The sequence below is a fragment of the Vicugna pacos genome, chromosome 4 (assembly GCF_048564905.1).
Source record: "Vicugna pacos chromosome 4, VicPac4, whole genome shotgun sequence".
In the NCBI taxonomy this organism is placed as follows: Eukaryota; Metazoa; Chordata; class Mammalia; order Artiodactyla; family Camelidae; genus Vicugna; species Vicugna pacos.
The window spans coordinates 36,942,073-36,967,666 of record NC_132990.1 but is presented as its reverse complement, the minus strand read 5'-3'; the positions used below and the strand labels follow the sequence as shown (position 1 = coordinate 36,967,666).

Here is a 25,594-nt window from a genome sequence, read left to right as displayed (position 1 = left end):
GTCCCCTTACATTCCAGATGAGCTCAGCACTGAAGGATGACTAACTCCTCAGGCAGGTGGATATCCTGGGGAGGGAACCACAGGCAGAGCACGAGGGATAACCTTTAAGGTGTGTTCAGAACACTGCAAGCACTCAGTGTGACTGGGCAATAAGCTGTTTAACAACACACAGGGCATGCTATATTCTCAGCATGGACAGACAAAATAACTTAATCTACAGCTTGGGAATCTTAAAATACACACCCACCCCGGAAACAGGAGACAAGATGGTCAAGAACTGGAACAGAAAGAAGCAATTAACACTCAGCAGGCACCTGGTCAACTGCTCTCTCTACAGTTTTCCACTGATGCTCACAACCCTGTGAGTAAGGGACAACTGTGCCCATTCTACAGATAGGAAAGCGGAGGCCAGCATTTACACAGCTAACACTGCCAGACACAGGTTAGAGGTTGGTACCCTACTCCAGACCTCATTCCTTTTCTACATGTAGAATGTGATGTGTGCCTTGCACACACTGAGCCCTTAATAAACATCATGCAGGTAGCTGGAAGGAAGGAAGTCAAAGGAGGGAGAAAGAACACCAAGTAAGACAGAAGGAGCGCAAATTAAAATCACCAAGGCTCCCAGTAGGCTAACAGCAGAGCAGACACCTTGGGAGACCACCACCTGGATAAAATGGGCCAATAGTCTTCTGCATGAGGATTCCTCTGGTGTTTTTATCCTGTATCCAGTACATCATTTTAGAAAACATCTCAAGTTCTCAGAAACAGAGGGTGTAAATAAACAGCCAGCTAGCCTCAGGATGGGCGGGCAAACCACAGCCCACCTGCCTAGAGCTGAGAATGGGGCTTTTGTGGTCCGCCCCTCCCCACCCCCTTCCCCATGAAATTGGTCTTAATTTAATGGCTGCGAATTGGTCAAAATGCTCAACAGACACAATTTTGAAACACTTGTCAAATAAGTAAACAGGAACTTCTTTTTCTCAGAAAAGGCAGAAAATAAGCTCCACTCTTGCTCTTCCTAAAATGAGCATTTTTTTTCCCAGTTATAAAACAAACCTTTGGCTTCAAAGCACTTGCCTGTGTCTCTTCAAAGCTAAACCCTTCCTGGTAGCAGTAAACTAGTCAGCAGTGAGTTAAACAACCCCTTATGTAATTCTTGGTTTAACCCCCCTCCTCCAAAAAACCCCACAACACCCTTTCATGATTTATTCCTTAAGGAACAATCACAACTAGAGTGCAAGGTGGACTCACGGCACACAGCTCACAATGGACAGTCTGAGTGTGACCAGGGTTCAAGAAAAAAGCTACACGTAGAAGTTTAAAGAGGGATTCTTGACAGCCTAACTGAATTCAGAGGATTAGATTCCAGATCTATTGCTGATGGGTACCAGAGTGACTGAGATGTTATTTTAATTTTATTTTTTTACCCCATCACTCTTTATTTACCGAAGGTAAAGTTTCAGTGTCAAAGTAAATAAAAGAGAACTGGGAGAGGATGACAGAACACCTGCGGGCACAATCTGCAGTTTTGAAAGCAGTTGTGCTGAAATGTGAAAAGCACTGAACTCCAAGAAGACACTCCCAGCCAAGACTCTGCCCTCCCAGCTCAGCCATGACCCTGGGCACACACTCGATTCAACTGCCGCTTGGTGAAAACAAGGATGCCATCATCTATTGCATAGGGTGAAAGCAGGCAAATTCCCATAATAACACTGTAAAATCCAGGCCCGGAAACTTCCAAGGGGGTGGTGAGGTTGTCATCAATATCCCTGACAATGGCGGCCACATAACACGGTGGAAATAGTTCTGTAAGCCACTGCAAACGCCTGGGTCCAAGCACAGCTCCCCACACACCCTACAAACTCTGTGACCTTGAGCAGTTCGCTTTCTGAGTCTCAGTTGCCTCATCTACAGTGGGTTTTTTTGGGGGGGGGGAGTAACTAGGTTTATTCATTTATTCTTAGAGGAGGTACTGGGGATTGAACCCAGGACCCCATGCATGCTAAGCATGTGTTCTATCACTTGAACTATACCCTATCCCAATTTTTTTTTAGCGTTTTTTTTTTTTCCTCATCTATAAAATGGATTCCAAATCCCTACCCTATTGTAATTGTTGTCAGGACTGAATGGAGTAATGCTTGTAAAGAGCCTTATCCAGTGCTCGACACACAATTAGCACCCTCAGGAAAGGTCTCCACCACTAATACTGCAGCAGCATCGTACGGTGACTACTTCTGAGTAAGAACTTGTTTTCTTCCTCCCAAAAGAGCACAGGATGATAATTAAGAACACATCACAGAACTCAAGGGAAGTGAAAATTTATATCCACACAAACACCTGTACACAAATGTTCAGGGAGGTGTTACTTATCATAGCAAAAAAGTGGAAACCGCCCAAATGTCCATCAATTGATAACTGGTGAAACAAAATGTGGTATATGCAAACAATGGACTATTACTCAGCCATAATAAGGAATGAAATACCAATACATGCTACATAAGGTAAGTATAAACCTTGAAAACCTTATTAGTAAAAGCCAGATGCAAAAGGACAAATGTTATATGATTCCATTTATGTAAAATGTCCAAAAGAGACAAATCCACAGGCATCAAAAGTAGATTAGTGGTTGCCTACAAGTATGGGGAAAAATGGGGAGCAACTTTTTAAATGGACATGGGGTTTCCTTTTTGGGGTGATAAAGATGTTCTAAAATTGATAGGGTTTTGGCTGCACAACTCTAAATATACTAAAAAATCGCTAGATTATACACTTTCATTTTGGTATATGAATTATAACTCAATAAAGCTTTTTTTTTTTTTTTTGAAGAAAGCATTGCTGATTCGGCAATCACAAAGTGGCGGCTCTAATCCTGGCCCCACCACTTACATTACTGAGCTTTCCCTTGCCTCAGTTTCCCCCATCTGTAAAGCAGAGAGAGTAATAAGATCCACTTCCCTAGGGTTGTTGTGAGAATTTAATCAGACAATTCATGTAGTGCCTCACACACAATAAATGCTCCATTATTTTCAATATCATAATTATTAGACACATTTTCCAGAAAGAAGACCAAAGTCAGAGAAATAAAGGAACTTGTTTGAGGTCATACAAGTTAAAGGTAGCGGAGGAAGGATTCTAACAGACATCAGTGTGGTTACAAAGCCTGTATCCTTTCCACTGAAGCTGTCTCCTCCACTGTACAGTGATGGTGCCTTTCAGAACCTACCCGTGAGTGATGACTGGGTCCTTGGCCTACAAACAAACAACCAAACAAAAAGCCATGGTTGTTGGTGCTTGAGCACCAGATCTGTGATGGATCCAATCACTCTGACAACTCAAAACATCTTAACAAGCATGATGGTCTCTTTCAAGCAGCTGGCCCTGGTTCAGTCAGCTGGGCTCAGTAACTCTTCTGCAGTGACTGGGTAAGAAGAGGGTGCAGGAAGGGAATCAGGTCGGACTTTATTTTATTTCTGGCTCTTTCAGTAACCAGTTAGGTTTAAGTTCCCAAATGGCTATGCTCCTGTGAACACACATAAATGAGGGGCATGAAACACATCAACATTACCTGAACGTTACAATGCCAGTGCCAGACACTGTGCTAAATGCTTTATCACTGTTGCCCATTAATCCTTCCCAGAAACTACAGTTTCTCCCATTATTACGTATGAAAACATAAGGCCTGATGATCTACAGAACAAAGAACTGAAAAGCTGGACTTCATTAAAATTAAAAACCTCTGCTTTGTGAAAGACAATGTCAAGAGAACAAGAAGACAAACCACAGGCTAGGAGAAAATATATGCAAAAGACACATCTGATAAAAGACTGTTATCCAAAATGTACAAAGAATTCTTAAAACTCAACAATAAGAAAACAAACTACCTGAGTAAAAAATGGCCCAAAGACCTCAATAGACACCACACCAAGAAGATACACACATGGCAAATAACCATACAAAAGGATGCTCCACACCGTATGTCACCAGGGAAATGCAAATTAAAAATAACGATGAAATACCACTTTATGCATATTAGAGTGGTCCAGATCCGGAACAAAGATGACACCAAATGCTGGTGAGGATGTGGAGCAAAAGGAACTCTCATTCACAGTTGGTGAGAATGCAAAATGGTATAGCCACTTTGGAAAACAGTTTGGTAGGCAAACACTAAACATACTCCTACCACATGATCCAGCAATCATGCTCCTTGGCATTCACCCAAAAGAGATGAAAACTTATGTCCACACAAAAACCTGCACACAGATGTTCATACAGCTTTATTCGTAACTGCCTAAACTTGGAAGCAGCCAAGATGTCCTTCAGTAGGTGAATGGATAAACTGGTACATCCAGACAATGGAATACTATTCAATGTTAAAAAGAAATGAGCTCTCAAGCCATGAAAAAACATGGAAGAAACTTAAATGCATATTATACTCAGCTCTCTGTATCCCCAGGCGTCTTGGATTCAACCAGCCATGGACCAAAAATATTTCCCACTCCAAAAAAATTTCCAGAAAGTTTCAAAGAGCAAAACTTCAATGTGCCATACACAAGCAACTATTTAAGCAGCATTTACATTATATTATGTATTAAAAGTAATCTAGAGATAACATATACAGGAGGCTGCGTCTGGGATACTGTGCCCTTTTATGTAACGGACTTTCTTCAGCATCTGTGAATTCTGGTATCCACCAGGGGTCCTCGAGCCTATTATGTAAATTTAAAAATATACACACACACACATATATATGTATACATATCCTGAGATATTAAGAAACTCACACGCAACCCCACAGCTAGTGGGCAGATGGTCATGATCTGTCCAGATCTGTATGAGTCCAATTTTAGTAAGATATGAGGCAAAAAAAAAAAAAAAAAACCACTAGCAGATAATTAAATTTAAGATCTCTATGTTCATAGTTCTGGTACACTAAGCTATAAAGTATAATTATAATTTAACAGACAATTCTTATTTGTAATTACAAAGAAGCCATTAATAAGCCAAAAAAGAAGGTGCTAATTTGGCAACACAGATACAGCCCTGTCTCCTCCATGATTTTAAATCTGACTAAGCCAGTATAACTTAAAAACACAGCTTCACTTTAAGAAAACAAATACACATTCAAATCACTACCCATGCCGGTACCAAGATACAGAAAATTATAAACTGCTTTGTCAAAAGGCAGGTTAGAAAACCAATTAGGGTGCTCAGCTAAATCCAGCCAGAAGGACTGGCCCAGCATTAAAGACCTAAGGTCAACCATCCCTCCCAGACCCAAGACACCATCAGAGGATACAGCTCATACAGAAAGGAGCAACACAATGCTTCTCCCATGTAACAATGTGCCTGGTTCATCTCTGGAAAGTTAGTAAACCTACAGGCAGAGTCCTGAGCCTCAAAGACCTGGCCTTCCTATGAGAACTGAGGAATAAATGCAAAAACTTAAAAAAAAAAAACCACCGTTAGACACTGTATTGCCAGCACCTGCGAGCCTGATAGAAATGCAGAATCTCAAGCCCTAACCTGGACCTGCAGATATGAATAGGCACATTAACAAGAGTCCCCATGTGACTAATGGGCACATTAAAGATGGAGAAGCACAGGGCTCCCCGACAGAACTTTGCACCACAAGGGCGGTGCTGTCCAGCGTGGTAACCAGGAGCCACACTTGGCTACTAAGCACTCGAATGTGGCTCCTGCAATTAAGGAACTGAATGTCTAACTTAATTTTAATTAAATTAAATTTATAAATAGCCACATTTAGTACATAATTCATTAGCCATATCCCTAGCAGTCATTTAGGCTGTTTCTAATTTTTCACTACGGTAACTAATACTATGGCAAACTTTGTTGCACACGTAGTCCCCCTATAAATCGTAGTATTTCTGAATTAAAGAGCATACTCATGTCTAAGTCTTTCCACGTGTACCGACCTATTACTTTTAAAACAAGTTCTAGCAATTTACAGTGTTGTAGCAGGACGAGTCAAATGCCATTTTAAGAAGGAAAAAAATATCACTTATTTACAGCAAAAGTGCTTGTTTATACTTTAAAGACCTTTTGGGTATTCTTCTAAAACTTTTCCTGCAAAAAAGCAGCAGAGATTATGGAAAAAAATATTTCAAACTCCCGTAGGCATGTCAACAGAACTCAGCAAATGACCCTTTGAAAACACTGATTTAACCAGCTCTCAGTAAGAGACACAATTTTCTATTAAACCGTTAATCTGTGGATGATATTTAAAAGTTGACAATTTATGGCTTCAGCTGCATGAGTATTTGTTACACATTTTAAGTATCATGAACTTGACAATGGAATGTGTACTTGCACAGGACTTTCAGTACAATGAGTGTGCACTGCATCTCAGGGAACTAACAGAAGAAAACAAAGACTCGCTCGGTGTTCAAGAATGCACTCCACTAAGCGGAGGGGACAGCAAAGACCAGAGACAGGAAGGGGAAAGGTGAGGTTTCCTGTCTCCACCTCCCCCAAGGCTGAAAGGTGGGAGTCCAAGCCAAGCTATTAAAAATAATGAAAATGCACATTAACAAGCCTTACTAATGATTTTGACTTAATCACGAAACAGAGTAGGTGAAACAGAAGCAAGTCGTACCAAAAAAGTCAGGATTCTCTGTATTTATTTTTCTCATGTCAAAATTGAAAGAAAAAAGTTCAGATGTTTGAAACAGCCTTATTACTAAACTTAGGAGACCACATTCTTTGATCTACTATCAAGTATGCCATTTTTACATAAACTGAGCTAAATGGACAGTCCATTAGAAAAATGTGTAGGATATCCCCTTGCCCCTTCTCTTTGCATTGTTTTCCTTTACTGGTGACATGGGAAATTTCAGATATTATTTTTTAAATTCTGAATTAAACTATGTTGAACTCCTCTCAAAAATCCATCTGTGCCTTGTAACATAAACTACTGAAACTGTATGCTATCTCAAAGCATAAAAAGGCACCCAATATTTCCCTTGTGTGGAATTTGTGGTTATTAGGAAATCAGCAAAGGCCACTATATAGTAACAGACATAGAACCCTTTAGGTGGCGCAATGATGCAGAAATTTAAAAAGACTGCTGTTTGCCTTCACATTTAAAATCTCAAAATGTGATTTAGAGAAGATTAGAAACTGACTTTAATCATCACAACAGAACTCCACCGTTACAGCTTTTATAAGAGGCAAGGTACATCTGCAAATCGTGGGAGAAAGCTAAAAGGGGAAAATGACATTTTTAGTTGTCATTCATTAACATTAAAGAAACAACAAAAGCATGTTCTGATCAGTGGACACTGTCTATGAAGTTTTTGACCGTGCTCTGGTTTTGGGACAGTCAAAGCAATTTAAACCATCTGGAAGGTAGAAGACAGCACTTTCTAATTGTTCATCACTGAATGTAACTGGTCTGGAGGAACATAACATCCAGGAAAAAAGAGCTACAGGAGTTAAAGTCTCCTGGAGAAGGTGGAATCCATTTACTGGTTCATTCAGTAAACATGTATGAAGCACCTCTTTCATACCAGGCTTTGTGCTGAGCGCTAGAGATTAAACAGCGAGGACAATAAACACAGTCCTGCCTTCCTCCCAGGCTAATGGGGGTCCAGCTGTAAATGAAATCAAGGAGCCTGTCAGCAACTATAGAACGAAAACTGACCCACGCTGTGAAGGGAAAGCACAGAAAGGTCTGGAATAGGAGGAGCTGGCCTCTCCAGGGAGGTCAGGGAAGGTCTTCCTTCTTAGTGACCCCGTGGAAACAGGGAAAGCAACCCCTGAGGACGGACAAGACAAGGACCACCAGGGCGGGGGCACAGACAGGGAGGCAGGTGGGAGAGCCTGGGTCTCGGGAAGGATCTTGGTCTCATCTATGAGTAAAAGTCTGAGGCAGGTAAATGGTACGAGTGGATTTGTATTTTTATATATTTGAGTCCAAATTCCTTGTTTTACTGAGAGGCAGGGAAGAAATCTAAGCCTAGGTCGACAGCCGCAGCAAGTTCCTGGATCCAGGAGGTGGGAAGAAAGGGAGGGCTGCACTGAATTCCCTGGGCCCAGCCAAGGGTTTAAGCCCCAGGGAAGATTCCCCTTCTGCTGTGAGGAACGACTGAAGTACACCATAGTTTCTAAGCCAAGTTCCAAAGACACCTTTGCAAGTACATAATTCAGAAGCAGGCGAGAAACCGGTATCAAGGTGTGCAAGAGAATGTTTACAGGGATGCTGAGAGAAATGGGGGCAGACGCCAGAAAAGACAAAGGGCCAAGGGAACATACCACACTATAGAGGGTGTTCATCTGAAGAAGGGCAACAACCGAAGCCAGTCTACTGAAAGAAAATTCAGGTAAAGACTTCTGCATTTGCCAAGAGGACTCAAGCTCCTGCTTCCCTTGAGGGTGGAGGCCAGGGGTCAGAAAATATCACAACACACTGAGCTAGTCTGTCCATGGATCGAGTCCCTGGTTTGTCACTAACCAGGTGCAAAACCTCTCAGTTCTCTGAACACCTCAGGTGATAATTACCCACCTTGCAGGGTTCTTGTGAAGATCAAGTGAGACATTTAGGTGGAAGTTTTACAAACCATAGTTTCACACAAATGAGGAGTACCTCCTTTATTAAATAATCTCACTCTAAAAAAAAAAAGGCAATGTGGCATAAACATTTAATAAAATATTTTAAAAATAGACAGCACTAGTCCTTCAACATTTAAGTTATCTACTGTGAGTCAGGATTTGAAAACAAAGGCCTGTCGACATAGAACACAGTCCCCACCCTCAAAGGATGCTTTTTTTTTTTTTGGATGTAGAAAGGCCTGGAATAGTCTAGAGAATAATGGCAGTTAATGTGCACTGACCTGGGGTACCTGTCACTGATCTATCTGCCCGAAGCCTTTCCAAATCCCTCAAGTCGGAGGAACATCATTAATTCCCCTCCTGCACTGTTTCTTTAAGACTTTGACCATGACAGTGTTTTACCCTAACTTTGATGTTTTCCCCAACAGGAAAGAATGAATGGTTTGGAAATGAAACAGCCGACAACTCAGAAATACAACAAACGGTATCTGAAGCACAGCTGGAAATCCAGAGCCTTAAATCAGAACATCCCAAACCCAGAGAGAAATGTTTTATCATGGAGGGGCAGCCTTTCTACATTCTAAAAACAGAATGCGTTCTGATGCATACTTTCTCCGTTTTCTTGTACTTAAGTTACTGCTTAACCCAGAGGAAGCCTACACTCACAGCTTCTCAACTGGCCCCTGTTATCAGTCACTTTCCTAGACTGAAACCAGAAGCAAACCAGCCCTACCACGCTCAGACCCACCCCCTTCTCCATCTGGCTTCCCCACAGCCAAGAGGAACCTTGAATAGAGTATCCTCAGAAAGCCAGAATCTTTCACAAGTCAGCATCTGACATACCTACCTATTCCCAGATGGCAGAAGAAAAGGCGAGAAACCAGGCACCTTGCTTCTGGGAGCTATAAACCAGCAAACATTGTCTCACAGGGCCACACAAAACATATTTTAGGATTTGCAAGTAGAGGATATTATATACTTAGATAACTATATAAAATGTAACCGGCAAGAATAATTCTTCGCTAGCAGGCAGGAAAACAAAAACAAAAAACAACCAACCAAGCAGTAGCTTGCCAAACCCGAGTCTACACTTATGCAAAAGTTAGTAACAGACTACTAATGGGTGGTGCAGGTGTCTGTGCACCAGCACACAAGGTTCACCAACCAGGTGCTTACAACCAGCGCCAAGGGAGGTGCGTACACTTCTTCCTTCCTGCTTTCCCTCACCTTGGTTTTCACTTCTGTCCTCAAGAAGCCTGTCCTCAGCATCCAGTCACTACTTGGGGATAATCCTGTTTTGTTGGCTTGTTTATTTCTTGTCTTCTTTTTTTAATTAATAAGGGATAAGTATCAGTGGGTACCTGATCCAAAAGTTAGATCAATTCAAAGCGAACTACACTTAGTTGGGGTAGCAATGGAACTTCACTGGTTCTATTTTACCTAAACAAAAATTTGAACTTGTTCACAATATCTAATCATATACTGCAGGGGAAACTGGCCTAAGGTCAAAATCTTGCTTCAAAGATAATCTTCAAAGTGGATAATTAACTCCAGGTGGTAGTATTATCAACACGTACTGGCAAGACACTGTGTGAAGAAATGTGTTGGACACAGAGAAATATAAACCTTGGTTCCCGATCTCAAGCCGGGCTGCTGTGTACCGCGTCAAAAGACAAGGATGTGGCACCCACAACTCAAGGCAAATGCCACTTTAGGAGAAATTTTTTATTTTGGTTTGGTTTGGTTTGGGGGTGGGAGGAGGTAATTAGGTTTTTATTTATTTATTTTAATGGAGGTACTGGGGATTGAACCCCACTGAGCTATATACTCTCCCCCTAGGAGAAATTTTTAAACAGATGGTAAAAACACCAGAAGTTTCCACTGGCCATCATGAAGTCTGACTTAGAATCTGGTCAGAATTATATATCCAGCATTTGTCATGGCAGAACTTGCAACCAAAAATCAACATTTCTAATAGCGTCTTATTAGACTGTTCATGGAAGCTCAGGGAACTCATCAATTCTGGGTCCTGGGGAAAGCCATGCAGTGAGGCAGTGAGGAAAAGACAAAAGCACCCTTAACAGGATTCCAGGGGGGAGAGGAAAGAAACAAAGTTTGTATTTGGAAACTTGCTAGCTCTTTCTACCCCTTGGGCTGGTTGCTCTGCTTTTCAACGTCCTCCTAACCCGACGTGTCCAAAGGTGAACCCCAGCACTCCATAACATCTGCTCCATCACCAAAACGTTCTGGCTCCAAAATTACCCATCTTCATCCCCAACCAAAATTCTCAAGATATCAATGCATACATTCTCAGCTAGATATCAGAAAAAGCAGACCTACTTCACACTAAAGCATGAGGGCCTAGTAACCTAAACCTCTTGGAGGTATCTGATACTCTCTTAAAGATGTACTTTGACCCTGTTGAAACTTGTGATGGAATTCTGATCCTTAACAGGCAAGTTCCCAAACAAAGCATATCCAAGATGAACATTCTTTTGAATTCCACAACCTGCATGCTTTGTAGCCACAACAAGTTTTTCTTGATATTAACAACTGTTATTTTGTGTGATGGGGTAACACAGTCATTTCTAACTAGAAGCTGTGGATCTGAAATAAGCAGACTCTCTCACATGACAAGATAATTTTAATACTTCTTAACAAAACTGTGATTTTAGCCAGTTGTTTATGGAATCTACTTCCCCAAAAGACTTTCTTACCCATCTTAAGTCTTTGGGGTGTCTTATAGTAATGGACACAAGTGGGTCAGTGAAGAATGAAAATAACTCTTAAAAACATTCATATGTCACTGTGACTCATGATTTCCTGGAGGAAAAATCTGTCTACTTTCCATGATAATGTGTAAACTCCTACAAATCAAGAGAGAGCTATTAGTTTCTCCCTCTTATTTCTCTGCTCATCTAATTTGGAAAAGCAGAGGCGGGTGGAGTTGAAAGAACCTACAGTTTTCAAATTAATCAAACAGACCTTGACTCAAATTCCCTCCCTGTCACACAGCTATGTGACACTGGACATGTTACTTAACATTCTGAGCCTCAGTGTCATCACCTGTAAAATTGGGTTTTAACACCCACCCCCAGCTGGCTGGGAGTATTCAGTGAGATCTGTACCAAGGCTCTAACACTGCAGCAGCCGTGTGGCTTCCTTCCCTCACTTCCCTGGAGAAGTCTGATTGCATCTTACTTTGTGTCCTGGGCTCCCACATGGGCAGGCATTTTACAGAATCATCAGGAGTTCTGCTGGACACTTGGGAACTGAGCTGAGTGATCCAACTGCCAACACACCCGTATTAGTAGAAATCAAGGAGAGAGACTCAGAGCTGTTTACAGGCTCCATTAACGTGTATTTTACATTTGTCAGTCCAGTAATGGAATGCAGCGTTACAGCTCCAAACAGTCTCCAAGCCACTTGCAAAGTGCTTTGGGGTGGGGGGGTAGGAAACCCAGTGAGAGAGGCAAGATAATACACACCCAGGCTGATCTCATTTCAGTTTTTTAGGACTTACCTTCTCCATTCTCTTCCTTTCACCTTCCTTCATTTATGGAGCAAGTTATTTTATGCCTGGACTAGTAATGCCAAGAACCAGACTTGCCCTCGAGAACTCACAACCAACCTCCCAAAGTTAAAAGTGACTCTCCTCCCAACACTAGGCAGAATCCAGGCCTCGCTGAAAATACACCACTCTTCTGAAATGATAAACACACGCACTGAAGTTTATACCTAACTGAGGACATTTTTTGCAGTTCACTGTTTCCCAAGTATTCATTTTGATTAAGCTCATCTCAATCAAAAAGCTTACATAGCTTCTCATGAAGATAATGGACTACCCATGAGGCAGACTACACAAACAGAGCCAACACATCCAAGTTGGCACAGACAAAACAGACAGACAGACATGACAGCACCCCAGTTTCTGTGGCACTTCCCGGCATAAATCATCATTCCAAATATAAAACCAAAAGGACAAGCTTGGACTGATAGGTAAGTGCTGTTTCCTCAGGACAGTTCATTGCTGGGATATTATCCAATCAGGTCAACATTTATATGTTATCATCCACTCAAAGACAACTTAGAACCACAATGCAATTGGTGGGGGTATAGCTCAGGGGTAGAGCGCATGCTTAGCATGCATGAGGTCCTGGGTTCAATCCCTAGTACCTTCATCAGAGAATAAATAATAAATAAACCTAATTACCTGCCCCACTAAAGAAAAAATGCAATTGTTACTTGGTGCTTATTACTACACTAAGCCAAATGAGTTTTCCTCTCCAACAGTGACATGTGTACTCTCCTTGGCTCCTGTTCTATTAATAGGCAAGAGAGATTCTTTGAGGCAGTGCATACTGACTGCAAATATTCTTTGATAACAAACAGCAAAAACACTGCCAATGTACAATTTCTGGACAAAGTACGTCACAAACTCGAAATTTAAGAAATCCAGAAAATTAAGCCACACCTGAACCAATTTTATTTTTAACCCAGTTCGGTTTCCCCACATTTTATAGGGGAAAGGCCCACAGAGAACTCTCTTTAAAAAGTGAGTGACTAATCAGTTTCTGCATGTGAGAAGGTTTCAAGGACAGAGGAGGGTGATGATGCAATGGCAGTTGCCTTTCTTAATTTCCCAGCTTTTGTGGAATATCAGTTCATGCCAGAACTTGATTTTTTCTTTTTTTAATTTTAAAGGATGTTGTCAAATAAAAATAAAGGCTATTTTACAAAAATATACAAAGCAGCACCACACAACTCTCCCTCTGGCTGTAACACTACCAGCTGAAATATTTATAGACGCCTGAATCAGAAATTATTGTTTAAAACCAATCATTTTTGTTGAAGGAGTGAATTAGGTCAGTGCCCTTAAGAAGCTCCCTTTCAGCTCTCTTTTTTCCACTCTCCCAACAAAGAAAGCCTTTGTGCATTGTATTAGCCACTGCAAACTGTGGATATCCATTGTTAGCCCTGGCCGACTGGATAAGTCTGGCAAAAAAGAGATAAAACAGGAGATTCTGTCAATATATTTCTAGCACATTCCCATTTAAGTAAGCTTAGCAAAGAGCCAGCTCACTCTAAGTGCTAAACTAGTGGCTGAAATGAAGTTACTGGTCATGCTTATCTTGGCGCTTAGAATATTTGCTTTCCTGATTGCTTCAAATTTCTCTGCAAGGAGTCTTCAGGAGGAGCAATGTCCTACATACCAGCCTAAAATAAAGTATTAATCAATGAATCCCTGGGCCAATCTGTTTCTCACTACTCATGTGAAACCAAAAACAGGGTGGTCCCTAATCAGTCAGGGTTACAGGGGAAATTATTTGAATGAAGAGAGAAGATTCACAGACATTCTAAAGTTAGAAAAACTCAGTTCTTTCCACATGTGACATCATTATAGGGAGGATTTTGCCAAAATTGAGTCAAGATTTTTAAATGTCTCAAGAGCAATACTTTGTGGTTCATGTTTCACAAATAAGAAGAAACAGGACAGACACTACTGCCAAATGTTTTGGTGACTAGACACGCACTGTCAGTAAGAGGTCTGAGGCACAAAATGGGCTAAAGACTGAATCTCTTTCCATTAATTTGTCCAAAGATAAAGGAAGTTAACAACAGAGAGAGAAAAAGGGGACATTCTCTTCAGGCCATCTAGAAACCAGATTTATGGATCACCTTTTACTTCATAAAAAACTAACAAATCAGAATGACTTTCAAAAGAAATCACTCATTAGGCTTCATAAAGTTAAACATTAAAGCAGTGGCCCTTAGAACTAAGTCACCTCTCAGTCTGTATTAATTTGCAGGTTTGCAAATTATAATTTCTCAAGCTTACTCACACAGAAAAGTACGTGGAACCACAGAGCCGTGAGAAGCTGAGGCCCTTCAGAGAAACAACACCTTATGTGACAGGTAGGATTTAGGGCGGCATCCACACTCCAGCAGGTGACTTTATAAAGTCAGAGGACTGATTCCGAACGTGCGTCACAAAGAGCACTCGCATGCCACTGTGGCGTCATGATCTTCAGTAACGCTGATGATGCAAATAAATTCTCTCCAGTGCCGTTTAAGTTGCTACTGCAACCTCAAGAGGCTTCTACGTCATTTCCTGCTTGCTGGCACTCAGCTCCTCCTCCTCCCAGAGGCCAGAAGCCCCTGGCTCCCTAGCCAATAGGGTGCCAATGAGGTGCACGGATCTATTTAAGATCTAAAAGGATGAAGGGAAGCAGATGCCGTCTGTTTTCCTTTTCCTGCAGCAGCAGTTGTGGGCAGAAGCTGGACTTCCCAGACCTGAGCTTTGCAGCCACCCGCAAACTCCTGATTGTTTCAGCCTCCTCTGGGCTGCAGAGGCTGAGAAGGTGGGTTTTTGGAAGGTCCTGGCTCTAAGCAGCAGCAGCTTTCTAAATTTCTGGGAGGCAAATCAGAGAGCTGGTGGTGGGCCTTGGTTTTTGTCCCTCCAGCCTTTTGTGGTGTAGGCACCTAATTTTCTCCATGAAATCCCTTTCTCCTTGAAATAGCTGGAGTGATGTCTGTTTTCTTCCTGAACCCTGACTGATAGGGTATATAATGCCCATTTTACAACTGAGAAAACTGAGCCTGAGAAAAGCAAATTGCCTAAGGCCAAGAAAGTGTCAGGACAAACAGAATTCAAACCCAGGTCTGCCTGACTTCAACGTCACAGAACGAAAGTTAAACACACAGAATGAAACTGATGACTTAGTAGTTCTACTCCTGGAAACTTACTTGCACAAGCCCACAGAACAAAGTGTAGGGAATTTTCATAGCAGCTTTATTCATAATAGAAACAAAACAAAACCCTGACAACAACCCAAATATCCATCAACAAAAGAATGGATAAACAAACTGGTAAATGCACATAAACGGCGTATTTACTACTCAGCCAAAAAAAAAAAAATGCTGAATCACAAAACACCACAGGTGACTCTCACAAAGGTTATGCTGAGAAAAGAAACCAAACACCAGACACCAAATGTTGATTTCATTCATACAGATCCTCTCAGGGTGAAGCAAAACCACACCATAGGGAGAGGTGTCAGAACAGGGGCTCCCTCATGGGTTGGGTGGTAACAGTTGGAAAAGTGGCAAAAGGAAACTTCTAAAGTGATGGGAAGTTCTATTTTTTGATCTAGGCGGCAGTCACATAGGTGAACACATTCACGTAAAAGTTCAGCAGCTCTGCCACTGGACAGTGGTGGCGGCTGCACAACTAAATGCCACTGAATCGTACACTTTAAAATGGTCAAAACGGCGACTCTTCTATACATTGTACCACAATAAAAAATTTTATCAAGCTCGCCACTTGAGTGTTGCGCATTTTACTGTGTGTATATACTTCAATAAAACACCATGAAAAGAATGAAGTAGAAAAAGCTTCACTGTGAGTAAGCAGGCTTTGGAGGACAGACCCAGGATATCACTGTTTCCACTGGAAAAATTTTCTCAGTTTCAGGCCAATGTGTTAACCTCAGTTCTTGGGTAAATTGAGCCTACCTCTCCTGACCCCTCCTGACTCTTGAGTCAAACTGCGCTTACACAGTACACGTTTACTAAATATTTCTCCCAGACCTTTGATTAAAATCTGAAGTTAGATTCCGCTAGAAAGAAGGCCACGGATATGCAAAATGAACTCAGTGCTTCTTCATTTCAATGTGTCACCACTTGCCTGTTTTTAGACTCTAACAATAACACTAGAAGGAAAAGCACAAATGTTTCCAGTTCCATTTCTGGAAAATTTCAATGGGTGTCTGAGATGCCACAAATCTCTCATCCCTCTTAAAACTCACCCAGACACTAAACAGATCAGGCCAAGGCAGGCCAAGTGCTCTCCCTGAAGTGCAGCAGAAAAGCTCAGATGTGCCTGAAGCAACTCTGACATGTGGCTACAGAGAGCGACTTCACGTCAGTCAGTGAACAGTGAGTGAGGTCTTGCAGCAGTCACCAGGGGCCTGTCTTCAGTGCAGGTAGGAAGAACAGACCAGGCAGGGCTCCCAGTAGCAGGCCTGCCTCACCTTCCGTGCTACAGGCAATGCAGTTCCTGGGAGAGAAGTCCATGAGGAAAGAAGGGGGTGCTAGAGGCTCCCAGTATGCAGCTATTCCTGGGAAGGGTAGAGGGGAGGAGGAAGGAGAAAGAACAATTCTCAGAGCAGCTCTGTGAGATGGCTGCGGTTGCTGGCTTGGGCTGCAGGGTGAGGAAGAGAATTTAGCACCCATTGAACTGGTACATTATTTAAGCTGCAACTGAATAATAGATCTTTCCATCACTTCACGAGCTAAACAAGACAGCCACTCTTAGAAAATTGCCTTTCGGAGAGAATGCACGGATCGCTTCTTAAAAGAGAACACACACAGAGAGAAAACACACATGGAAGTTCTTCAAAGAGCAAGGAAGCACTTCAAGATGACGACCAATAGAACTTAGAATGTTCTCTAGGCTTTACACCCACCCAAAACCTAGAATCTTAGAGCAAATATAACTAGTCACTTCCTTATAAAGAAACAGAACTAGAATTGGATGCCTTAGCTAAAGTCACCAAGCTAATTAGTAGTACAGCTTATACACCATTATAGAAATAGTCTGTATAAAATTTTACATTTTCTTTCCTTGTTCACAAACTATCATCAACTCACTGTATCAATGTCTGGAATCCACTTTTCTAAGTTCTCTAAGTTCTCAATGAGTCTTCAGTTCTTACCAGTTGACGCAACAAGCCTTCTCTACATCAAGTCAGCTCCAGGTGGTCAGTCCTTAATGGATGTGCCTGGTGCCCTGACAGCTCCAGAGGTGACCAAGATGACTCAGGCCAGGGAGGGGCTCACAGCTGAGGGGAAGTGACTGGTGGGTGGCGGATGTGATAAGGGCTCGGATAAACACTGGCATGTGCACACTAACCAATCACAGACCAGGAAGCAACTGATTCAGGAGGAGTGAAGGAGGGTATGGGAGGAACTGGGCTTTTAAAATGAGCTCATCAGGAAGTTCCTTCTAAACCATTCATTCTTCTCAAAAATGGAAATGGCTAGTTTTGCTAATATGGCTTCCTTCAAAGAACTTCATTCTGCTTTGCCAGATGCATTTGGGAACGGTCTTCCAAGGACTGAGAACAAGCAGGGGAGGCACCCGGCATACTTGGCCCTCCTCCCCATCGCAGAGCTCCGCCCACCCAGGGGCTCAGGTGCTCGCTGCTACCGAGGCAGAGAAGAAACCCCACCCCACGACCTAGGACTTGGAAAACTTCCTTCGTAAGAAATGGCTCTCAGCGAATGGAAACAAGCAGCTACAGTCGCAACGCTATTTCCTCCTCAGAACACAGGGCCTCGAAGCTACAAGTCCTAGAAGAGTTCATTAAATTCTACTGATCATTAAGTCCTACTCATGACTAGAAAGCATTATTTCCCGGGTTCACCTTCAACTCAAGTGACAAAATCTAGCGTATCTGCAGTTTCTCTCATCTCCAGCAAAGCTTTTTCTAATACAGTGGCAAAGACATAGCTGGATTGTAATCATTATCAATTAATTACAGCCTAATAACTGTTACCTACCAGCGCCAACTATCCCAATAATTCTCTCCCATAATGTATTACATATATATTCCCTCTAAATGCCTCTGACTTGTCACTAACTGTACTGTCACTAACTATAAACATATAACTATAATATTTAGTCCCATGTTTATGTACGGTGTCTCTCAGCTGAAGCACATGATAATTGAAATTTTGAAAGATGGCATTTTCTCTTATGAACATAATGTATGTACTTCATAAGGCTGATTAAAGTCTACAACAGAAATATTACCCTATTAATTCTGAAGTCCATGTTTACATATGCATATGGATTAAAAATTAAGTAAATATGTGACATGAGGTCTTTACCATAATTAATGGTATAATTTAAAATGTTGGGGCCAGTAGAGCTTCCTATAACACAAACAAGTATTTTACTCTCAAAAGATCCATCAGAGGTGTTTCACCACCACTACAATTCCAGTCACCTTCCAAGCCTCCCCCAGTCCCCAACACACATACAATAATGGGGGAGGAGAAACAAACTATAATCCATGAATATTCTAATCAGGCTAAATATTTAGACTGAAAGTTAAAATAAACACTCATTATTACAAAAATATATACTGCCATGGTTTGCAGTGCACAATGCTGTGTGTAAGTGATTAAGAAAAGCTGCATTATGTTTTTAGGGTTAAAGACCTGATTTAACTTCAACCATCTGGCAGAGACACTAAAACAAATATCTGTACTAATTTTAAATGACTGAAGTACAAGTTACTAATTGTTAAGGCCTAGGAGTTCTCATAAAAGATGCGTGCACGTGTACACACACACACACACACACAATTAGGAATTTTGGTGACTGAAACAAAGTGTTTTTTCTATTCTGGTTTTATTCAAACCTACCATGAACATAAACTTCAGCTGCTCATTTCTCTAGGTCATAGCAGGGTTACTTTTTTCCTACCTCAATATGTCCAATTCCTATGACAATCCTTGTTAAAGTCTATTTCATAGATCAACATAAGCTCCACTTTTAAAGAGTTAGATGCATTTACACATGAGGCTGTGTGGGCCTCTGCATTCCTGAGCACTGAAGGATCTTGATTGAGATACACTATGTGACAGAGTGACATCCCCCAGTGGTGCCAAAGCATTTTCCCCCTTTTCACTCTATCCAACCACAAATGGCACACCAACAGACCTTGAAATTGTAGAATGGCTGTGGGAAGCAGAGAAAGGAATGAGACATTAAATAGCTTCACAAAAACAGTCTGCAGTAACAGACAAGAGAACTGGGTGGACGAAGAGCAAGATGCATATGTTAAGACACAGAGTCCATCAAATTCAACTCTCCTGGGCCATTCTGTGTCCACCTTTCCTGAACGCATGGTGGAGGTATACCTGGCTCTCCATACCTAAATGTCACCCTCATATGTGAAGAGTATTTTCCAAGTCTCAGCATTCAAGGGCCATCTTCACAATTTTTGCCTTATCCTCAGACCATTCATCTTGATAATCTACTATTTTTCTTAAATTGAACTTAACCATTTTACTTCATTCTAAGCAATCTATTCATGAAATAAATGAGTTTGGTGATTGGCTTTCTATTTTTTATTCCTAAAGTACAGAAGTCGGGCATAGTAATTAAAGACTCGGCCATGTTCCTCCCTGTGCCACCCGTAAGTCTGTCTGCATAGCACACTTTGGAAAACACTGTTTCAGAGGCAGCAAAAATGGCAGAGAAAATGCTTAAGTAACTGAATGGGTATTTTTTCAATACGACAGCCCTTAGTCTCTCTTGTGAGCTCACAGGTCATCAAGGCTGATGCAGCTCTGGGGGCAACAGCCGGCTGGCTGACGGAGGCACTGGTTCCCCTGAAAGGACACTTTGAAACAGTCACTGTCATGGGAAGGTGATCCCAAGCAGGTCTGCCAGGGCTGTCGCAGTTCTAAGAAGGGCATTTCCTAACCAAGCTGATAAAGTGGAAGCAGGTACTTCCCAACTCAGAACTCTGCTCCTCACATAGCAATACAGGAGATGTACAACCTTAATCAGCTAACCTTCAAACATGGAACTAGCCATTGCCAATATCAGATACTGGAATTGAAGATCTGATAACTTTTTTCCTAACATTTTTCCCATTGCTGTTACATGGTGTTTACAAAAATTTTAATGGGAAAACCACCTAGACCTTCCTAGCTATATGGGCGTCTACTGATGAGGTTTACCATAAAAATTCCTGCGGGGACGAAGGAGGCTCTAAGTAGTTTTAGGGAACATGTCTTTTCAGCCTCAAAAAAGTCCATGTAAACCACTGAAGTTTTTTTTTTTTTAACTCACTGTATAGGAGTTAAATCTGACCTCTGAGTAGTCTGTGTTTCTGACCCTGACCCTTGGATTAAGGATGAAGACATACTCAGTACAACACCGGAGGTAATCATTCTGCCTCACCCATCCAATTTTCAGTGTAAAATGCCCCTCAACACCAAGGCTGGCTGGTCCAAGGCCATTCTGGCCAGCACTTGTTGGCCCCCTGATTACTGCTTAGAGTCTCATCAATGAGGCATTTTATAGGGTGTCAGCTTTCAACATCGATAAGCTTATCTGAAGCTACAACTGCTCAATGGGATTTGTTTTAGGGATTAGGCAAGGAATCCCCTGATGGCTCAGATTCTTGGTAGAGGTATGTTGAAAGTTTCAGCGTGATTACTAACCCTCCCTAACTCTTCACACCACCCACCTCTCCCACATGTCATGCCACTCCCCCTCCAAATCTGCATGACTTTTTAAACTACAGGACACAGGACCCAAGTGGCCCTGCCTAGTTTCAAGAACTTATTCATCTCCTAAAAAAGCAAGCCTTCTGTAGAAAAGAAAATCTTGCTAAACTTAAGTCACTGTAGGGATTTTATCATCTCCCTAGAACTTCTAGGCACTAGGCCTCAGAAGAGAAATAAATGACTGGCTGTGACCTTCTGTCAATGTACAAAGAATCAGATTAAAAGTTAAACAAATGTAGGCAGAAATTCTTGCAAAAAGAATTCCCCAGGGGATGATGACATTAAAAAATTTTTGGCCTTAAGCATATGAGTACCCCCAAAATAGTAATATTCCGTGTGTGGGGTGAAGTGGAGTGTTTACTGGGAAACTTGTTCACTTCTTTGTAGGGAGTCAAATCATGAATACCTTAGAGATTTCTATGACCTTCCCCCTCAGCCTCCTTTTCTCAAAGTTCTCTTACTGGCATTCAAGGCCAGTGACCATGTGAGCAACTCTTGGTCTTTCCCTCAGCAACTGCTCTGACACCTCCCTGGCACCCCCTACTTGTATTTCTAGATTCCGCTTCCCTTAGGAACCCAGAACCCAGTACTTAGAGTTTTCAGCACCTGTTTTGGTTCATATTACAGCCTGCCATATCTGAGGATTCAACAAATTGTGGATCAAAAATATCCAGGGGTAATAAATTTCAGGAAGTTCCAAAAAGCAGAACTTGAATTTGTGGCACACCAGCAACTACATAGCATTTACATTGTATACAACTACTTACGTAACACTTACATTGTATTAGGCACTAGGGATAATTTAAAGTACACAGGAAGCTGTGCCTTGGTTTTATGAAAATGCCATGCCATTTTACATAAACGACATGAGCAGCCTTGGATTTTGGTATCTGAGGGGGTCCTGGAACCACCCTCCCCCCGACCCCAGGATACTGAGGGACAATCATACTAGCTACTATTGACTTGGCACCCACTACATGCCAGACACCTTACATCATTTCACTCAGTCCTCATCTTCCATACTGGTTTACACTGTGAGGTATCTGTTCCAATGGTGAATTTTCTTTCCTCTAAGAATCCCTGAAGGGAGTGTGCACAGGACAGTCCCTCCCTTTGTTGTATTTCTGTACAGAGAGTGTGCGTCTGTATTGCACGCTCCTCCTTCAGCCACAGGTATTCCAGCAGAGTTTGCAGAGTCTTAAAAAACACCTAACATTTTCAGATCGAACAAACTCTTGAAGGGAGAAGTCGGGTCTTGCTTATCTCTCACCCCTACCCTCTCACAGTGGACTGGCAGGAGGGAGTGCCGATTAAGTCATCAGCTGCATGGTCCTAAAAAAGTTGCAGCAGCAATTCAGGTGAAAAAAAAAAATCCCCCTCTTTAATCTCTGGCAGTAGCTTTGAAAAAGCTCAAGGAAACACCTCAAAAGCCATTGCTGTCTTAGTAAAGTACCCACTTCCCTCATCTCCCCTGAGAGGGTAAGCTTCAGCTTCCTGCCCATATTTCTAATTGGAACTCAACAGTTAATTATTTGCATCCTTCCCCAAGCAGACAGTGTAGTAGAGGCACAGTTCTAAATATCTGTATTCCCCACACTGAAGTTGTTCATGAAAATTTATTAAATAACCAAGTATCATTCTGTTAGGCAGGCTATTAATGGGACGTGGCTACAAACACAATCACAGCTACTAACTCCTCACTTAAAATGAAAATGGTCTGCTTGCCAGGTATGCTTGTAGACTGTCCCTCCCAAGAATAATCTTGACAAAGATAAACCTGTTCTCCCAAAGTGACTGTCAGCACATCCAGCACAGACCACCTAAAGACCTGAAGACAAGGGCCTCTTTCCTTCTCTGCTGGGATTTCCCTGGCGGAGGGAGGGCAGTTTCTACGACAGGATGAGTCTCAGCTGGGAACTGCAGGGAAACCACAACAATTACTCAGGCCAGACAGCTGCCAGAGAAGCAGCACTGCCTAAGAACTGAAGCTAAAATAGAGGTGGGAGGCTGTATTCCATTACTAAGCCCTGGAGTATTCACTCCCAAGTCCATCCACATTTCAAGAATGTTAAAACTCTGTAGTTAAAACCCTGATTATTTATAACTTAAACTGCTGTGTAAAGCAGAAACTTGACAAATGAAGACACAAAAGCAAAGAACTGGTGACCTGGTAAGATAATACCTGAGTACAAAGCATTCATCATTCCCTTTTTGTGGAGTCCTCCAAACTCCATCTCCATTCCCTCCTGCAAATAACTTCTATTTATATTGCAGACGCAACTGATCAAAGAGGAAAATGAGGACTCCGGTCTCCAAAGAGTTGTCAGTTTGTCTCACGCACACATGCCTGTAACTTTTCATCAAGCAGAGAGCGCGGTTCGAAACGGAAAAGGAAAACAAAAAGGCATACACAGCCTGGGACACAACAGGCACAACGATGCCTCCGAGGAGTAGGCATCAAGACAGATCGAGACAAAGTTCAAGACAGTTTTCCCTACTCGAGACTTAACCTGAAATTCAAGTGACTTCAGAGAACAGAGAAAAAGATCCGGGAGCCCTGGAGGCCACGGGCCACCACCCCCGTCCAGTGAAACTCCGTGCCCTCAACCCCACCTCGGGTTGGGAGTACGCCAGCCACCTACAGCGCATCCGGGAAGCCCACCACGAGCTCGCAAGCTCTCTCCTCGCGACCCTTCTCCCAACCGAGCGGGACGCAGAAGGGCACTTACATGGAGCCAACCTGACATCTCCCGACGGGGTGGAAACCCGCGGTCTCCTCGCACCGGCATCTTCGGGCGCGGGTCCCGCATGGGCGCGCGGGTCCTGGGCGCCGATCCTCCTCTTCCTCCCTCTCCGGGCGGCAGGTCAGTCCTCCGGCCGGCAGCCGGGTTTTGCTCGAGTGCGGGCCCGCGGGGACCCACCCCTTTGTGCCTCCTCCCGCGGCCGCGGCGTCGGCCCGCCCCCAGCCGGAGGCAGCGCCTCCGTTCCTGCCGCCCGGCCCGGGAAACTCTCAAATGGGCCGCTACCATCCCTGCGCGGCGCGGGGGGTGCGCGCCGGCGCCGCGCCCCCGAGGCCCCCGCGGAGAGCCCTGCCACGCGCGACTCCCGACAGGGGACAGGCGCGGGCGGCAGCAGCAGGGGGACCCGGAGGGCCGAGCGTTCCGCAGCCCCCACACCCGGACCTCCCCCCGTCCCCGGCCAGCCCGATGGTTCGCTCCGCGGCGCGCACTCGGGCCAGCAGGTCCGGCTCCGGAGACGCTTCGGGAAGCGCTACAAGTTTACGGGCGGCCGGGAGCTCGGGGGTGGCCCGTTTGCCCGCGGGTTCTTCCCTTGGGGTCGCGTGAGCATCCCGTAGGAACGCTTTTTGGAGAGATTTGCAGACCTCCTCCTCCGTTCTCTTCCGAAAGGAAGAACCGAGGAAACCCCAAGGATTTTTCTGTCCTGCCTAGAGGCCAGCCTGGCCAGCCAACACACGCAGAGCACTGTACCCCCGTTTCTCAGCTCAGCAACGGATTCCCCGAATTCCAAGGGCATAAGATATTCTGTTAAGTTAAAAAAAAACACTACTTTTTTGGAAATATGCTCTAGGTTATCTCTTTGGCACATTTCCAACAACTCCAATAAAGAGATTAAAACTCCCCTCCCATCACCAGCTTTTAAAAGGCTTTTTTTTTTTTTAGAAAAGTAGGTCACAAATGCTTATCAGGCAGGATTCATCGAATTCAAATCAGTACATTTATTCGTTTTAGAGTCTTCTATATACAAAGCATTGCACACGGTAAAGAAGTTTCCTTATTTTAAAGGCATGCAAATTATTTGGCGAATCAAAACAGGTACACTGATTAAAAATAGAACTTTGGGTTTGAAACCGAAGGAAACCACGTTGTAGGAGAAAAAGTGCGACTCATCCTGCCCTTCCATTAAATTGAAAAGCCAAAACTCTACCTAGGCTCAGAAGAAGGTAAAAGGTCTGATCTGACCCGCTGACAGATGCAGATGCCTGGCTCTCTCCCTGAAAAGTTGCTTCACTTCCTGCCTAATCAAAACAAGTTTGGCAGTTCATGTGGAAAAACAGGTCCAGCAGAAGCCTCTCTGAAAGCCTCTTCTGGCCTCCTTTGGAGTGGCTAAGTGCACGCCTCTGAATAAAAAGCACTGTGAGTAACATTTCTCATATTCCTTCCAGTCTCCAGAATTAGACGTTTGGTTGTATTCCTAACGTAAAGTGTTACTCTCCTGATGAAAGCACCATTTTAAAAAAATGTTTCCCAAATTAGGTGATGCTGACTAATCATAACAATGGCAGCATTTGTGAACTGGTCACACCTTTGTGACACAAGCTTATACCACCAGCATTAAAATGAAGTTTGACAGTAAAGATGCTCAGAAGAATCATGTTAACACAAATATAAAATATGTACTTGAACATTAATGATGAGAAAAGAAGAAAATCAGCTAAATAAAGAATGTTAAGTAAAATAAAATGAACTGAATGTCCATTTTGCTACAAATAACATAGTGACAATTACAGTGTTCTTATTAAATCCAAATACACATGGCTACAAAACATGCATTTAAATCTAGGTCTTTTGTTAGCAATAGACCTGGTGGACTAACTTCAGCGAGTGTATGTAATGACAGTTACAGTATAACTTCATTATATGTAATGAAAATTCCATTCCTATTCAAGCAATCACTTTTTAGTTAAAAAAAA

At 42.7% G+C, this 25,594-nt stretch overlaps 1 protein-coding gene across 6 annotated transcripts in view; it reads right to left on the bottom strand.

The window, feature by feature from the left end:
• TJP2 (tight junction protein 2) overlaps positions 1-25,594 on the bottom strand; it is a 111,044-nt gene that overhangs the window by 47,729 nt on the left and 37,721 nt on the right. For 3 of the 6 annotated variants that reach the window (XM_006209400.4, XM_015243686.3, XM_006209401.4), the window contains exon 1: positions 23,613-23,864. The exons of the other annotated variants lie outside the window; for them this stretch is intronic. In XM_006209400.4, coding sequence (XP_006209462.1) covers positions 23,613-23,693 — 81 coding nt within the window. In that variant the 5' untranslated portion in view covers positions 23,694-23,864. Of the gene's footprint in view, positions 1-23,612; positions 23,865-25,594 lie in introns of those variants that run through there. 6 annotated transcript variants of the gene reach the window in all.